Source organism: Aspergillus pseudonomiae (genome assembly GCF_009193645.1).
Source record: "Aspergillus pseudonomiae strain CBS 119388 unplaced genomic scaffold BDV37scaffold_31, whole genome shotgun sequence".
Lineage (NCBI taxonomy): Eukaryota > Fungi > Ascomycota > Eurotiomycetes > Eurotiales > Aspergillaceae > Aspergillus > Aspergillus pseudonomiae.
In genome coordinates, this window is record NW_022476023.1 from 138,099 (window position 1) to 154,985 (window position 16,887).

General features: G+C 48.6%; 5 protein-coding genes across 5 annotated transcripts; 2 read left to right on the top strand and 3 right to left on the bottom strand.

Moving 5' to 3' along the window:
- The first annotated feature begins 1,556 nt into the window (after window positions 1–1,556).
- BDV37DRAFT_247692 (cytochrome P450) lies at window positions 1,557–3,664 on the top strand. The gene is made up of 4 exons (XM_032081900.1): window positions 1,557–2,208; window positions 2,269–2,456; window positions 2,517–2,641; window positions 2,712–3,664. Exons 1-4 carry the CDS (start codon window positions 1,974–1,976, stop codon window positions 3,592–3,594), a joined length of 1,431 nt encoding a protein of 476 aa, XP_031941661.1. The 5' UTR covers window positions 1,557–1,973; the 3' UTR covers window positions 3,595–3,664.
- Window positions 3,665–3,872: 208 nt separating this feature from the next.
- On the bottom strand, window positions 3,873–4,880 carry BDV37DRAFT_115465 (HAD family hydrolase). The gene has a single exon (XM_032078461.1). The coding sequence runs from the start codon at window positions 4,824–4,826 to the stop codon at window positions 4,152–4,154; it is 675 nt and encodes a 224-aa protein (XP_031941662.1). The 5' UTR covers window positions 4,827–4,880; the 3' UTR covers window positions 3,873–4,151.
- A 920-nt stretch (window positions 4,881–5,800) lies between these two features.
- BDV37DRAFT_115471 (aminoglycoside phosphotransferase family protein) lies at window positions 5,801–7,136 on the top strand. The gene is made up of 2 exons (XM_032078462.1): window positions 5,801–6,073; window positions 6,128–7,136. The coding sequence occupies exons 1-2, from the start codon at window positions 5,914–5,916 to the stop codon at window positions 7,084–7,086; spliced, it is 1,119 nt and encodes a 372-aa protein (XP_031941663.1). The 5' UTR covers window positions 5,801–5,913; the 3' UTR covers window positions 7,087–7,136.
- A 1,241-nt stretch (window positions 7,137–8,377) lies between these two features.
- Window positions 8,378–9,652, bottom strand: BDV37DRAFT_115478 (regulator of G-protein signaling domain-containing protein). The gene has a single exon (XM_032078463.1). The coding sequence runs from the start codon at window positions 9,292–9,294 to the stop codon at window positions 8,446–8,448; it is 849 nt and encodes a 282-aa protein (XP_031941664.1). The 5' UTR covers window positions 9,295–9,652; the 3' UTR covers window positions 8,378–8,445.
- Window positions 9,653–11,810: 2,158 nt separating this feature from the next.
- Window positions 11,811–13,020, bottom strand: BDV37DRAFT_271441 (uncharacterized protein; the record flags this gene model as incomplete). Its single annotated transcript, XM_032084718.1, has 5 exons — window positions 11,811–12,072; window positions 12,156–12,251; window positions 12,334–12,662; window positions 12,776–12,867; window positions 12,981–13,020. The coding sequence occupies 5 exons, from the start codon at window positions 13,018–13,020 to the stop codon at window positions 11,811–11,813; spliced, it is 819 nt and encodes a 272-aa protein (XP_031941665.1).
- Window positions 13,021–16,887: the final 3,867 nt, after the last annotated feature.

Consider the following 16,887-nt stretch of genomic DNA (forward strand, 5'->3'; position numbering starts at 1 on the left):
ATGCAAGACTGTTCGATCTGTCAATCCCCACTCCTTTCAGTGGCGAAGATGGAGTATGAAACCGGTTTAACTCCGTCCTCCGCTTTCGAAAGATGATGCTGGTTACTATTTTGGTCCAGAAACGAGACGACGCTAAGCAGCGCAGCTCTTGGTATATAGTAGACGGTGTACAGAACTAATGATTCACGTCCCTAGTAAGTCGGTATCGCCCCTTGATCCCAGTGGGACTGCGAATCTGTGCTGTGGGTAGTAGCAAGGTACTCAAACAGAATCTGACGCGGGGCTATTCGTGGGTAGATCTTTGAAAAGGTCAGTAACGCCTTGTTATTCCCAAATGGGGCATGAGACAGAGGTGTTCGAAGTTGGGAGGTTGAGGCTAAAGTGCTCTCACGATGCTCCTTGGACTATCCTCGCTTCTCGAAGCGTTTTGGAATGCTTCTACTTTCTCCTTATTTTTCTCTATTTCCTTCCCTATTGGGGTACTACCTTATTTTATTTTATTTTATTCTAATTTTCACTTTTCTCTCTTCTCTCCTTTCGCTTAGGCGGAAAGTTCCTAAACTCCCCCACTTTTCCCTTCCGCTAAGCTGTCGTCGTTTCATCCTTCTATTAATTTTTTTTTTCTTTTTTTTTTTTTTTTTTTTTTTTTTTTTTTTTTTTCTTTTCCTTTTTTTTTTTTTTTTTTTTTTTTTTTTTTTTTTTTTTTTTTTTTTTTTTTTTTTTTTGTCGTCCTTTATAAGCAAGTTACGCCTTACTTGCGTCGCAGATACATCCAGCAATATGATCAAGCAATTGCAGTGTTCTGTCATCAGGGGTCGGGATTTGGTGAACCAAATGATCAGCAAGCATGTTACATTCTAGATTAATGTTGGCTGTACAGAGTAAATTACGGACGATGTGGATCTATCACACGCGTGAGAACCAGAGAATCCTTTAACATCTCCCGCTTGTTCGTTCCGGAGTATCAAAAGTGGCACTTGGTGGCCACCGATGCAGCCGAGCCTTGTCGAGATCAAATAGGATAGGGCCGCGGAAGCCCTCCGCGGCTAACTTCTGTGGAGTACTTCGTACTTTCCTCGTCCACCAATGTTGGGCTTCATAGCGCATCCCCACCCAACGAGATCACGCAGAGCCGATGCTGTCGCAGTTCCCGAGGGTGGACCACTGTGGATCCCGATGGGCATGCCCTGTCAGTCACAGAAACAGGACGTTATCAAGACATTTCCAAGGCAGATTCCAATAGATTGGCAACGAGGCTTGTGTTCGTCGAAAAGCAGTAGCATCCCCATGGAATACACGGCGTAGACAGGGGACAACATCCTGGTAGTATGATGCATAAAAATCAACTCTCGGCAGAGTCTGAAACGGCTTCAGCCTCTTGTGGCCTAGTAGCCTCCACACACTGAAGCCCAATGCACCCTAAAACGCTCGGCCTCCCGCACTAGAACGACGGCGGCGCGTGAGCTGTAGTGATGACTCTGATGAGGTGGGCGAGTGTCTCTCGTTCAGTCGATTCCCCCGGCACTTCATGCCAGAACTTGAGCCAATAATCCCCAGCCTTCTGGGGAGCTTTTGGTATAGAGCAACCATGATTGGCGAGTAAAGGGTGGAAATGTTTCCCAGAGCAGCCCCTCAAAATAGTCGTGTTGGCGTTGTTAGCCATTTCTAATCAAATACGTTGGCAACCACCCCCCTAAGGATGATCATCGCAAGGAAGCGGTGGTGAGATTATCTCCAGGTGCATGGCTATTCGCTCTCCCTCCATCATTTTGAGGCGGACCGCCAAAAGTACCACATAGCTGCTCATGAGAGAAATGATGCATAGTGTCCACAGCAATCGCCGGGTATTTCTCCCATAAACCGTGCTGGGGAGGCAAGGCATCCCTGTCAAATTTTAGTCGTTTTTCTCTTTTGGCTTTTTTTGCTTATTCCTGTGCCTGTCTCCTTTTTGTTCGTGGATCAGGGTCACGATAATGGTCCTTACAGGGACGGACCTGGTCTCAATGTTCACGGCAACCCACGTCATCCTCGCCTTAGGGGCATATGTGGCCCTCCGATTTGCTTATCAGATTGTGTACTATCGATTTTTTCATCCCTTGGCCGTATTCCCGGGACCTTTTTGGGGTAGCGTAACCAGACTTTGGATCGCATGGCACAACCTGCGTGAGACCGAAGTACCTACGGTCTATGCACTGACCAAGAGATACGGTATGATCCCTCGAGTTTCAGCTGTAGGGCTCATCGGGCTAACGTGTGTGTGGCTTGCAGGACCCGTCGTACGAATCACCCCGACACTCCTCCTCGTCAGCGACCCCACGAAACTGCCCGACATCTACCACCGGAATGCAGACAAGACAGGTCACTATATCACCGGGTCGTTCGGTGAGACCGAATCATTGTTCAACATTCGGTCACACAAGACTCATGCGGCGTTTCGCAAGCACATTGCGGGTCCGGTATGTACATTCATGCATGTCAATCTGGCCCAGCAAGGCCCGAGCTGACAACCCAAATAGTATAGTTTCTCAAACGTAAAGCGGATGGAGCCATTGATTGACGCGCGGATCGACGACTGGTTGAACAAATTGGGAGAGACATTCGCCAGCACCGGTGCCAAGTTCGATTTCTCATGGTGGGCAGTGTAAGAGCCAACAGCCGCCCAACATGATCCGCGCATCATCGAACTAACTGGAACATGTGGATATGAACAGATACGTCGCGTACGATGTCATCAGTGAAATTGGCTTCGGGGCGCCGTTCGGCTTTATCGAACAGGGTAAAGATGTTGGAGGTCTCATCCAGGGCTTCCACGACGGCCTTCCTGCGTTTGGTCTCCTCGCGCGTCTCCACCCATTTACCAGCTGGGTGAAGACAACGTTCTTGAAAAAATATCTGGTCGCCAAGCCTGAGGATAACACCGGCATTGGTGTGCTGATGCGCTTCCGGGATCGACTGATTGAGCAACGCTTAAACGAGATCGCTGAAGGCAAAGATGTTGGTCGTGTGGATCTCCTACAAACGTTTATCGATGCACGCACGGAGGACGGTAAGCCCCTCGAGATGGATTATCTGAAGGCCGAAGTCCTGCTGGTTCTGCTGGCGGGCGCCGATACCACTGGCACGGTGTTCCAGTCCCTCGTCAACCACCTGCTCGTCAACCAGCAAGTCTACGAACGGATGATGGAGGAGATCGACACGGCCAGCCGTAAGGGACTCATCCCCGACACCATCCCCCAGTACGACGCTATCCAGGAGCATCTTCCATACTATGTCGCATGTGTCCGGGAAACGTTGCGAATGAACCCGCCGGCGCCAAATATCTTCCCACGTTATGTGTCGGAACCAGGCATTGAGCTTTTCGGTAAGTTTGCTCCAGCCGGTACAGAGGTGACCGGCAACCCATGGATCATGCACCGGGATACCGCGCTTTTTGGAGAAGACGCAGAGGAGTTCCGTCCGGAGCGCTGGCTCGACCCGGAGAAAGCAAAGCTGTACAACAAGTATATTTTCACTTTCGGATATGGCACCAGAGTCTGTCTGGGTAGGGACATCGCGATGGAAGAATTGTTCAAGGGCCCACTGCAGGTACGTTAATCTGGCCTCCCTCCTTGGCTTCGCGCTTGCTCATCTCATAATACTTTAGTTCTTCCGTCGATACACCCCGTCTATTGCGACTGACAAGCCCTCTGCGAGGTTCGAAGTCAAAGGTGGGATCGGCTTTTGGCGGGATATGTGGATAACCATCAACAAGCGACCAGCTGTGAAGCCCCTGTGATTTTCAGTTATTTATCTCCTGATACCGTGATACCAATATGCAACTATTGTTAAGTTCTGTTTGAAAGCTGGAACTGTTTCTCTAACCAGCTCCGATGTGGTTCTCAGTCCCGTATTGATCTCTACGGTGTGTACCTAATATTGAGGATATATGTCTGAGCGGAAAGGAAAGTATTTAGACACTATAATATACCAAATATGTACATACACTTCCAAGGCCCTGCAGCGATGAGAGGAGGATATACCGTCACAAGCCCTTCATAAATTCATTATATTTCATCCCTCAAACGACGTTGATATTGTTCCGTCCGCAGTCCTGCCCAAGCTTCCAATAAGCGAGTATTGTTGTGCAGCATGCCTGGCTTCTCAGCCCAAGTCTACAGTCGCGATGATGACCGGCTGGATGTATTCGAACTCGACGTCGACTCCACCTGGCGGAGGTGATCTAGAACGACCTGTAACGAGCGGCCTTCCAGGCGCGGCTTAGAGCCGGGGAGTCTTGGGAGGCCAATCTGGTTATGCCACACAACATCCATACCGGCCGCTGCTGCGCCGACGACATCACCATTGCTGCCCGCGACAAACAGGGCATCTTTGGAGTCGACCCCCAAGGCCGATAGGATCGACCCGTATGCTTTCGGATGAGGCTTGTAGAAGCCGGCCTCTTCCGCCGTCACGAACGCATCGAATTCCACACCACACAACGCAACGGCTCGCCGGCCGAGTTCTGCAGAGCAGTTGGAGACCACTCCCAAGCGATATCCCTCTTCCTTCAGCTGCAATAGGATTTCTCTGGTCTCGGGCCAGGGGCGCATCCGATCCCAAGACTCGATCAGCGCTTTGGGTGCACTGTCCGGGAGGCCGGCATCCTTGGCTGATTCGTAGACGAGATCTTCATATGGACGGTATGCGCCGCATCCAAAGGTCAACTCCAGGTATCTTGTGCGCCATCGGTATGATGCGCTGCGGTCGTTGTTTGCCGCTTCGGCCCATAAGGACCAACTGTCTAGGAGGGCTGTGAGAAGATCGAACACGATTGCATGAGGAGCCATCTTTGTTTCTTTATGCTTTTCCACGGAAATCGGTAAGCGTGTCGTGGTTTGATATTATTTGGGGCTTGGTGTTGCGGTGCTTTAGTTGGAGGCAACGGCGCAGATATATAGTCCTGCTAGTATAGAGCGGATCCCTAAACATTTTCGTCCGGGTGAACGTCAAGGCTGAAGGATCACCCTGACAAAGAACTCGGTTTCCATGTATACCCGCGCAAACAAAGGAAATTTATAGTATCTTAGTTATTTCAGTTTATACGAGGCTGTTGTATGTACTGTACTACTATGTTTACCGTCTACTATCAACGTAGCTGCAGGTGAGCATGCATTGCGCCGATCCTTGTAGTGGAGTCAGCGCCGGGCTGTACGCGGATGATTATCGTTTCCGCGAAGAATGGAAGAGACTAATATAAATTTAGAATAAGTTAGCTTAAGAAGCTATAGAATACTGGATCAAACAACTGCCTTGGTATATTAAATCGATCAAACTAACGGTATTAGAAGGGGGGTGGGGGAGGGTGAGTATAATATATTTTTAGTAGTACCAAGTCGGGATTGGAAATATATATCGAGGGATCGATTACGTTCTACATTTCAGACTCGAGAGTCGAGATTGGTGAGTGCTTTTTGAGGTACTTGAATAGCTTGATTTTTTTTTGATTAAAATACATATATTTTTAGTATTAGATGTCCTTTTTACTCATTTTTGTAGTCAAGTATTTACTAGCCGAATGTCATGCATATACTAGCATAGTCCAAGACCTTTTGCAACATTGGATATAATTACTAATTATACAATTTTGAAATAACTACCTAGTAAACTACTTTTAGACAAGGAGCCCGCACGGTACTTTTCTTTACAAAAGAGGGTTTGAGATTGCTGAGATATATTGGTCGACTAACTATTTTTTAGTCTTCTTGCTCGTACTAAAACATGATGCTAGGGGTGTCACATGGTTGAAGCTCCCTTTCTTATCGTGCCGCAGCTTCAATCTACAGTGTCCTTTAATATCTTTCACCGTTGCATTCTGACCTTCCTATGTAATTATTTGCACACATGACATCACTTATATAGAAAGATATTTTGATTATGGCTCGTGTCAGCAAATCCAAAGCTGCGAGGTTCAATGTACACACCTTAACGAAGCTTCAAGCTGCCATCGAAAAGGATCCGGAGATTGATCTGACAGTGAAATTGCCCTGGAGGTATTCTGATCGTCTGAATGATATGCGCCAGAAGACCCAAACTGGTGAGTAGCTTTCCATCGGAGCAATCCACTTTCTAATATCCTTTCGAAATTTAGACACTGCGACCGTACCTGAAGACCGCGGAGAAGACGACATTCGCGCTTCAATTCGCTCGTCGGACTTGGCTGAGATCGTTTTTCCTCTATCCGATACAGTTCGGAATTTGCTTGGAATATCTAGCTTAGCTGCAGCACAATCGGATGGCCTTGCGCAGCGACTGATCGATGTCATAGACTCAAGCGAGGTTGTCTGGAAGGGCCCCTTTGCCGGCCAGAAAATGGTCTTGACATATGGTCATGATATAATTTTGAAAGCTGTGCGAGACCTGGATGATACAACTGAATACACAACACTCGAATACCTTCACCAGCACAAGCCAAACATACCCGCACCAAAACCTCTTGGTTTCATTCGAATGAACGATATCTCGCTCATGTTCATGACCCACTTGCATTCGAGTACCTTGGCTGAGGTATGGCCATCCCTAAGTACAGCCCAGAAGGTCTTGATCAGGGAACAGCTTACCTTGATCTTGAATGACTTGAGGTCTTTGCCGTGTGATATAGGTATAGCTTTCGGAGGAGTTTTGGGCGAAGGCTGCAAAGACATTCGAAGACATCTTCACCGGAGTGCCAAGCCTATCCTGACTGTCGATGAATTTGAAGATTTTCTCTTCACAAGTAATCGGACTGGTGGGGAAGTCTTTGTTAAATTGCTACGTCAGCTTTCCCCTTCTACCAAATCACGTTCGCCTGCAATAGTTTTCACGCATGGTGATCTTCGCTCGGAAAACATTATCGTGAAGTTTGAAAACAATGAATGGATCATCACTGGACTTATTGATTGGGAATACAGTGGTTTCTATCCAGAGTACTATGAAGCTATTAGGTGCACAAACTGCATGGCGCCTTACGAAGACAATGATTGGTACCTATTCATACCAGATTGCGTTTCACCGAGACGATACATGCATTGGTGGCTTCTTGATCGCGTTCGAGAAGCGAGAGTAGTATAGATAATAGGCTGAAGGTCTCCTCAACTAGGAGGAGGTGGACTTGACTCAATCATGGCTCACAGTCACTAGGCCTTCCGATACGTCGGCCGAAGAGCAGATCTAACTGCGCCTCATGTCGTCAGATATTCTCCCGACGTAGCGGCTTGAGGGTGTAGTGCATAGTAGCGTGGCGCAAAGTCTCTTCGCACAAGCAGGATACTGGCCGACCTGAAGGAAACAAGAGCTTTGGGGTCGAACATGAGCCGAGTCCTGACTCAATAATTGGCCAGCAAAGGGACCAGAGAGGCCGACTGTTGGTGGCACCTCAGACAACCTCGTAGTCTCTAGGTAAGTGCTGGAATATCTAACTGAAATGATCAGTTCTGGGCGCTTGCGATAGTAGCCGATCATACCATTTGGCAGCTCTTTAGCCTCAATAGCGGATCTCCCTGTGCCAGCCACTAGATCATTGGGAAACATTGACAGCTTCTCTTTATTATATAAAATACCTACCTGGATTCTGTGTATTGTAACTTAAGTAATTCTTCCCTCTAGGAAAGTACATTTAATGCAATGTATCACGTGGAGAGCACCAGCTTCCTTCTGGTTGGTCAACTTTGGACTGGTGACCTCACATGAAGCACGAACCCTACAATTGACAAAGAAACCTCAATGACATATGATCCTACCCTTATTTTCTTTTCAGTTACCTTTCTACGGTAGATGTATCTGGCTATACTGATACCCGATCGTTCTGCAGGTGGTCGGTCAACGTTTTATGTGGATCACCATCCCAGAAGAACCACCGGAACAGAAAGGCCCAAGACTCAAGAGAATTAAACGGGTGATGAACAGGGGCGTATGCCTTCAGAACTTCCTACTTTTGGAGCTTTTAGTCTTTCGGGAGTTGCTCGATGACTAATGCATCGTATCCGTTAAGGTTTTATCGGCGTTGAGTGGAGGATGAACCGTGGTTCAAGGAGCCTTATCGAAGGGAAAGGGTGAAGTCATGGATACCTCATGAGGATGTGATGGCTTTCGCCAGAGGATCCATGGTTACCAAACTTATCTACAGCTGAGATGCCTATCTATTGGTTCAGCTCTGGGCAAATACGTCGTTACTGCCTTGGCATGAGATCATTGAGTTTTAGTCCATACGTTGACTCTATGAGACCCCAAACAAATGCAGGTCTTCTATGCGTACGCTCTTCACGGGAGGTAATTTCTCAAAGGTTGATAGTTTAGTTTTCAAGTCCATGAGGTGACAACCAGCTATAGGCACATCGGGCATCTGGTTGGGACGAACTAAAACTTCAACACAAACAGCGATGCAATTCCGCTCAGCTGATATACATGGCGGGTAGATTAGTATAGTGAACATCAATCAGAAGAACGCCGAAAATGCTTTGCAAATCCCTGTAAGCGGCGCCATCTTTTCTTAGGCGATTCTGGGAGCCGTGCCTTTTTCTCCGGGGTGGTATTGGCGTGCCACATCCCCGTGCCTTCACCATTTGGCAAAACGTCCCAATCTTGACCACCGGTGATCTCACGCCCGATGTCAGAAGATGACGAGCGAAGTGGTTCTTGGGAGCTGGTGGCTCGTGATACGCATCTCGTCGGCGGTTGTGATCCATCGGAGGAACACATATCGGCAGGGGAAGATGGAATGAGGACATTGAACTTCGACCTCCGGCGTGCAGTATCATCCGAGGCCCTGGGACTCGGGGACAGTCGCTCGGTGCCACTGAGGCAGGGCACTGATAGCGGCTGCACATGGGAGGTGCCCGAGCAGCTCCGGAGAAAGGGGATCAGGATCGAGTCTCGTAGTAATTCATGCATGTGCTGAACAGCACTATCGAGGAGACTCGGCGGAGGAGTGGAGCCGTGGGTTTTGGTGTACACCAACAGCTCCTCTCGGGTTTCATTTGGCACGTTGATCTCGCGCGGTGCACCGGATTCGATGTATGTTTCTATGATGCGATCCCATACTCGTCGGAGGCGCTCCTTGTGCACTTCATCTTCGCCGCATTTCTTGCCGTGATGTTCAAGCCAGTCGTATGTCTTCCGGTAGCGTTTGGCCTCAAGGATGAACTCGAGAACCTCGAGACAGTGGTTTTGAGCGAGGAAGGCAATGAAGGTGCCGAGTGTATACGGGACGGGGGCTGTATCGTTCAGGATCTCGTCAAGCTTCGGGCGCAGGTGGTACAGGGTTTTCGATTGCGGTCTCATGGCATCTGGTGAAATCCGACGAGAGTTGGTTTTCACTATTCAATCAATGACTGCGACATGGCTCTTTCGTGAGAGGACACCATGTGGCTTATATAAAGTGAATCTCGTCAAAGGCGCATTTCAAGACTTTACTGGTGTTATGAGAAGGGGGAGAAGTGCGTGGTATACTTTTGCGAGAGATAGACTGTGGGGATGCCTATGACCGAAAGGCAGATCACCGTTCCATGGGTCGATGGGCCAGATAAGCCAGTTAAATGGAATGGGTTGTTACAGGCTGGACATATCCGACCAGACCCAATCAGAACAATAGGGGACCAAGAACAAATGATCGCATGACGGAGTCTGGGGTCGAAGGTTGTTAGAGGATGAGGGTGTTAGCCCTGGTTGAGACGGAGAACAACCACCAACGATTCTGAGGAAGTTGAAAGCCAGTAGGACCCAGTTTCAGTTCTGAGACTCAAGTACGAGCATCAAATCCAATAAGGAAAAGGAAGCCTTGGTATGAAGTAAGAAGCAACATTACGTTCACTGCCGTCATGTGGGCACCCAGTGCTATGTAAACCCTAACATGCCTCATTCTCCGTATGGAAAGTATCTTGAAATGAGTGGCTTGGTGATGGTAACATCCCTGACACCTAAAGCTTGAATGTGATTAACTTTTGATCTCCTACGTAGTCGAACATTCCATCACACTCCTACGTAATGTACCTTTCGGTTCAGGTATCGTAACTGGAAGTTAAGGCAAACCTCCCATTTAAAATTGATGACACAGCAATTTGTAACGGGTTGTTGATCGACGGGTGGGTAGAATGACGTATACGAGGGGTTTTGCGACCCCAGCAGCTGAAGGGACAGTTATACATCATAAAAGGCCCGAGATATGGCTGAGGAGATATCACTTCCGTAGTTTGCTTGTCGGCTTTCCCGGGAAACGGCATTGACGGTAGGGCCCAGAAAGAGGATAAGAGGTGTACGGAGTATCAGTGGAAAGATATGCAGATTATGTGGGTTAGTTTCTCCACACAATTGGAGCAGGTTGGCTAGATCGTCGTGCTGATATCCAACGGTTGTCGGTGAGAGAGTATGTTAAGAGCGATGATAGGGAAGAACTGCTGGAATTGCTGACGGACAATTGAGATTTGGACAGTTAGCACCATCGTTCATGTATGTATATCGTATGAATTCGCCCTTGGTAGCGGTCAAGCGAAGGTTCGCTCTTGGAGGTTGTGATGATGCTCAACGACGCGGATGGAATGCCTTCCACTAGTCCACTTTAGGAAAGGAACCACCGCGTGACATCAGGTGACATCAACATCCATCGGACTCAACTGCATATCAATTGGACTCTTCCTCACCTTCTCATGGGGAAGCTCAGTAGCAGCTATCCATTTGCTCTCAAGCCGAATGGAGGATTTCTTTACCAGGGCGCCTTATCAAACATATATACCTACCGGGGTTCAGAACCCACTAATTGTTCAGCTTTGCGAATCCAATGCCCATCTAGACCTATCTTCGCGCTCATTTTCTAGGTAAACATCCAAATAGATACACTAATACAGCAAAGTGATCCACCTCGAAGACTCCTGTCAAGGGCGAGTCGAGACTTTCTTTTCCAATCGTCCCTTCCCACACTCAGGCGGAGCTGGCCCTCTCGGCGAATAACGAACCTACTCCCAACATTCCGTTTCACTGCCCATCCTTGCCAGCAATTAGTACCCATCGCTCGAGTTAACTTTACAGCCATCCACGGACCCCAGGGTATTACTCCGATCGAGTCCAGATAACCTGGTGGAATATTGGATGTCTCCCACATGGCGGTACCCAACTCAACTGGACGAATGCGAATGTGTGGCCGAGATTGTTGCATAATTCCCAACCGCGTGTTTGAGGATGTGACAGTGTAGGTGGCAATATGACGGCTGGTCCGGCTCTACAATTGCAGGATTACAAGTGAAAGCACCTGAATGGGATATTTCTATCGCATGCAGAGGCGCAGTTACCTTTTCGAACGGAGGCAGCAGAATGGGGTTGAGTCCAGTCAATACGGTGATGGTGCAACCAAGGCAACAGGTTCTATAGCTTTGCTGCTGAGCTTACTCCCACAGGTGTGTCACCCTCACCTTGGCACATCCCGGCCTGTCTGCAGCCTGCAGGTTACATGCGAACTTGATTGTTTTCGGGATATGGCTGTAGACTTGGCGTCTTGGCTGGAAGGGACTGTGTCATCTAGCACAATTACGAGACATTATGCCACGGGCTCTTGCAGGACGGCTCCTTGGCATCGAGCGACATTGGGCGCGTTTCGTGACGTTCCTTAAGACCTTCGCCAACCATCTCGAGAGTACCAGAACAGGCCAGCGACACTGAGGGATTTTTGAAATATTCAAGTATTAGGATAGATGCCCAAAATCTATTTTTCTAAGTATTAACGCCCCCTCTGCTATGAAAAATCCCCCCGGGCAGCAAGCACTTTTGAACCCCGCCAGGTCGTATACTTTTATACACACGAGCGAATACTATATCACTTCTCTGGGCCCCGGTCTCATACTCTCTTCTACGCTCGTGGTCCCATCCGTGTGGTTGATCGCCCTTTCGATATCATCCTGGAGCTGAGTGAGACCTGGCTTGCGCATTGGAGCCGATGGCGACTCTGTAGAAGAGGATTGTTTCCGTCGCGAGCTCAGACTATAATCGATCCACCGCGGAGCATGGTATCGCAGGAATTGGCGTAAATAGGGGAAAGAGCCGCATATGATAATGGTGTTGGCTTCGATATTGCTACACGACCCATATCAATTAGTCTTGTCCTAATACCAAGTAAAAATAACAAAGCAAGCGACTAGATGGCGTGCCGGACTCACATGAAGACCGCGGCGAGTGCGATATCGTGTGTCTGATCTTGCGACGTGACCAGAGGCATCAGCGTTGCTAAGCGAACGATACTTATACTGGTGGTTCTAAAGGAACTAGGTAAGAATCATAACAACAGACTGGTTTAATGAGGCCGCTGTTTAGCACCGGGGGCAGAAGTTCACGTACAAGAATCCAACACCAAACATACAGAGCACTCCGACCTTTTGAATGACAGATAGACGGAGACCCCATACAATGGGGATCGGAAGCAGTATCAATGTGACATCACTAATCGTGTTAGTGATGGCAGTCGCGAGATAGACTCCGCTTGTGTTGATGCAGGAGCCCGCAATAGTGATGTCCCAGCTTTTTTGAATAGGGCTGCAGCCGAAGATCAATGCCAGCGGAAGTGCAATACTATAACCTGCAATGACGAAGCCGACCGCGTAAATGGTGTACACATATAGCGGATGCGTCGCTTGTAGGAGTCGATAGTAGAGCATAAGCAAGGCGAGCTTCGCAAAGGCGAGAGCGGGGACGTATATGACCGATGCCGCCAGCATGCACTACACCAAAGCCCGGCGATTAGCGAGACGTTTAGTTCACGTCGCATCTGGAATATAGATACCTTGCGATAGGTACTGAGCACGGATAATGGCAGCTGCGAAACGTGGATGCCATATCCTGCATGTTCGAACCCATCTAACGGACTCTTAGTGACTGCACAACATCTTCCTTCAACGGGTTCTTACATAAAATGACCGCCTGCGTCGCGACGGAACAGATCTAGCTGCAGGTCAGTACAGGCTGATAGCTAACAAGAGCATTCTAACGGCATATACCCAAGCAAGAATCAAGAATACTGGCCGCCATTCGTTAATAATGCGCCCAAGGCTTCGTTGGCTCGAAATATCGACTTACCGTCATCCCACCAGAATCTTCTCATCAGTCGAATTTTGGTGTAAATTCGCATTACCAGAAGAGGTGTGTTAATAGCCAAACCAACTCCAATGAGTACGCGATTCGCTGTTTGTAGCCATGGCTGAGAGTTGTCCATCACAGCGGGTATGAACCCTCCACCGTCACTGTCGGGGATTCCTGGTGGAAACCCCAAGCGCTGTGTTTGCATGAAAAATTCATGTTGCCTTCCTTTCAAAGTGCGAGAGGCACGGCATTCTCAGGGAGCCAAGGGATAAAATATGTTTAAGCACACGGGTGGCGAGCGGTTGCCTCCGCTGTTGACGCATAGACTTCGGCTTTCCTTGCTAGATGTAACCCTAATTAGTGTAGCACATCACCACGCAAGGAGGTCCCTCCAATAATACCAGCAGGGACCAAATTCCGGGCTTGCTCGGCGATGAGCCATGAGATAGATAAACATAGATTGGCTTTTTCAGCATCTTTGCTTTTTCACGACACCTCGAAGGACATGCTATTGGGTTTGGGCCACATGTGACAATAAATTCAAATCAAATATCTAGATCTCCTTCATATCCTTACTCTCACTTCTTACAAGCTCAGTTCCGTGTTTCGGCTTCGCATTTGAATCTACCTTTCTGTTGATTACCATGGGGGAGGACTCCCAGGAAACAACCTCAACGTTGCGCTGAGTTATACTGTGCTGTCGTGTGCTTACCATGCACGGTGTAGAACTTGTGACGTGTCATTTAGAGGACCGGGAGTTCACGATCGGCGCAGCAGGAGATTTTGGGAATCCCGAAAAACCAAATACACCTTTGGGAATCGCATCGGATAAAAGAAGGGAAGAATCCAACTCGAGGGAGAGGCGCCACTATTGAAGGCTAAACACCACTAACCACCTCTGAGAATGATCGTCGTTAAAGCTCTTCGATTCGTACAGAATCTGATCTTCCCGCTGGACTCGTGCATCAACCAGTTGTGGAGCGGCGACACGCTGCTGGTGATGCTCTTCCGAAATGAGGACTGTGGGCGCCAGGGGTGTAATGAAGACTGTATGAAATTTGAAGCAAAGTCCACCGGTATTCGGACCTTGGTTCTGGAGCTCTCGTTTAACTTAGTCGTCGCTGCATGGTTCAACCGATCGCCGAAGCTAGGAATCCTGAAGCCTGATAGGATGGGACGATGTTTCCAAAGTTCGACGATGCCTGGCCAATGGAGAGAGCTTAAGCACAAAAGTTCGACCATCCGCTGCTGTTGCTATGTGAGGGCCCCAGGTCTCATTCTTCTTTTTAACCGGCTTTTTAATTAATGTACCCTTACTGTCTTGGCACGCGGTGCTTCGAAACCCACACAGATCGACGAGGCGGTAATCCTCCACCGGATGCGACATACATGGAGAGCTTGTGGAAAGAATGCCAGCGGTGGCGCCTATTGATGTCCAAGGCTGACCTGTTTTGAATGATAGTCGGAGTCTTCAGAGCGGAGATAGGGTAGATTGGCTGAGTGGTAAGGTCTTGGGAGAGCTGATCTACACTTGTTGAGGAACATTATGTCTATAATCCTGCAAGTCGAACAAGTTGTGCATATGCATGACAGGGAACTGCTGGCATTCAACAGTCTCTTTCTCTTAATGAGTACCCATGGCCAACACCGTCTGAGATATACGATTGCTGGAAAGGCTGGCACGGCGGTAGGAACTGTCTGCTGGACCCTCGGCGCGGAGATGGATGAGGGGCCTTACACTCCTAGCGTTGGTGATCGCCCACATCCCCGTCTCCACCCCCTCAAAAGGGAGGTTAAAGTGGATTCAAAGTGCCTCTGAGTTGGGACATCGCGGTGTTAGGTGCTACAAAGTGGTCATGTGACCATTTGCAGGTTAGTGTTGCCCAGCGCGGCTGTTGCGCGTATCATAATTTACTGGTGAAACGCCTCTACGTTGGGCCACTAGAAATGGGCAATGTCAAGCTGTTGGTAGGCACAGGTAAGATGACTATCAATTGAAAAGAGAATGCAAACCGGAGAGCACTATGATACGCTTCATATCATGGTATAGGATTCTTATTGTGTTGTCGTGCACATCGAAGCTCTACGCCTGCCAAGAAACCGAAATCTTCAACATGATAACCCCTTTCACATATGGATGACTTAATGAATCAGAACTTTCCCCCTCGATATATATAATGTAGAGCACCAGTGAGAGTCACTATGCGTATAATAGCGAATCCTTCCCGTAACAGCGGCCGTATGCTACCGTATCTCCCGGGCTCGCCCTCTTATGACTCGGGGTCTGTGGCGACAGCTTTGGATCGAGAATTGCACCAAGCATGAAGAAGATTCTGTTGGCGCACCTCGCGCATGTACGCGATTTGCTCGGGGGTCCTGCCCCGAATCACGTACTGTGGGAGATCCTCTGGCATTTTGTCGAATACCACAATAAATCATTACGCATACTGCGGATCCTAGGATGATCATGTCGACAATAAGACTCCTGTTCCCTGTTGTCCTTGGCCATCGCGTTTTACACGCACTTGGAGGATGTCTTCAATGACCATTGATGCGGATGAATCTGCAGCTTATCGGCAACACTCTATAGGTTTGCGTGACAAAGTAATCCTAACTCTGCATAGCTCAGGACCTTTACAAGGATTTACTAGTTGCCACGGCCACCCGTAGCTTGATTGACGAACGAACAAAATTTATGGATCCCACTGACGGGCTTGACTCAACGATGTCTCGTTGCCATTTATTCGTGAATACCAACACATATGGGTATAGCGGTCAGATGCTAATATGCGTGAAAGATGTGCAAAGACAATCGACGTGGTACCTCGCTGCTATGGCTATTCGGCTTGGACGAATGCTCTCTTCGTCTGTCTGTACATGGAAGGCCTTGCACTTACTGGATTGACGGTTCGAGTTGTCCGAATGACGTTCAATTGCAATGACAATTGGTGTCAGGGAAAAGTCATCCTGGACCACACACCCCTTCTAGCCATTTTCTATTCCGTATCTCTTGGGTCACTCCTCATTACCCATGTTAATATGGCGATGCTTTTCTTTGGCTTCGCAGCCCTAATGTGGCTATTTTAGGTTAGTCGACACCTCGGATGATGCCATGTTCCAAAGGGGCCAATGGTAACCCTGGTGCTATATCGCATCCTCATTGAAAGAACAACAGTGTGCTCTTACGCTCAGGCTGGAAAGCTGGGAGAGAGCATTTTCTCACCTCAAACACCGAGAGATGGAACAGCCCTCCAATTCTCCAAACGTTGGGGCTGTGTCAAGCTGACTTAGCACGTAGTTCCATCTATAATGGTCTCCACATGCATTAGATCTCCTTGGACGAGCGCCGCCGGTTCAAGCATTCTTCAAGTACGCAGCGTGGGCTGCGCTGGCCTAAACAGTTATCAGTATCGAAGAAGATCTTGTTCCAGAATCGCGCTTCTGGATTCCATCTGCTAGCACGTTAGACGACAAGGTTCCGGCATCGAATAGCCCCAGATCGGTCTCGTACAATTTACCCAACGCACTTTGTGAACATCAAATTGCTTTAACCCAAGTCGCTGCATTACAGGACGACGGGGAGCCTTTGGGCGAAATAGAAAACAACCCATCCGACTCATCCACGTGTGAAGGCTACATCCCGGAACACCGTCGTGTGCGTGAATTCGGAGTATTCCTCCCAGAGGCCAATTGTAGCTGCTCAGCAGATAGTGCTGACCGCTACCACGAACCATTCACTCAGTCTCATAACCAGGCCTTCCTTAGATTCACACGTAGGCTGCGAGACGGAAGCTGTGAGCAGCAGAGAATGGCAGA

What these genes read in the sequence shown, in the direction of transcription:
- BDV37DRAFT_247692 (XM_032081900.1), top strand. Translation starts at nt 1,974, where the DNA reads ATGGTCCTTACAGGGACGGACCTGGTCTCAATGTTCACGGCAACCCAC. An exon ending in GCAAGCACATTGCGGGTCCG is followed by an intron (nt 2,457 to 2,516) that starts GTATGTACATTC and finishes CAACCCAAATAG; the next exon opens with TATAGTTTCTCAAACGTAAA. An exon ending in GATTTCTCATGGTGGGCAGT is followed by an intron (nt 2,642 to 2,711) that starts GTAAGAGCCAAC and finishes GGATATGAACAG; the next exon opens with ATACGTCGCGTACGATGTCA.
- BDV37DRAFT_115465 (XM_032078461.1), bottom strand. Translation starts at nt 4,826, where the DNA reads ATGGCTCCTCATGCAATCGTGTTCGATCTTCTCACAGCCCTCCTAGAC.
- BDV37DRAFT_115471 (XM_032078462.1), top strand. Translation starts at nt 5,914, where the DNA reads ATGGCTCGTGTCAGCAAATCCAAAGCTGCGAGGTTCAATGTACACACC. An exon ending in GCGCCAGAAGACCCAAACTG is followed by an intron (nt 6,074 to 6,127) that starts GTGAGTAGCTTT and finishes TTCGAAATTTAG; the next exon opens with ACACTGCGACCGTACCTGAA.
- BDV37DRAFT_115478 (XM_032078463.1), bottom strand. Translation starts at nt 9,294, where the DNA reads ATGAGACCGCAATCGAAAACCCTGTACCACCTGCGCCCGAAGCTTGAC.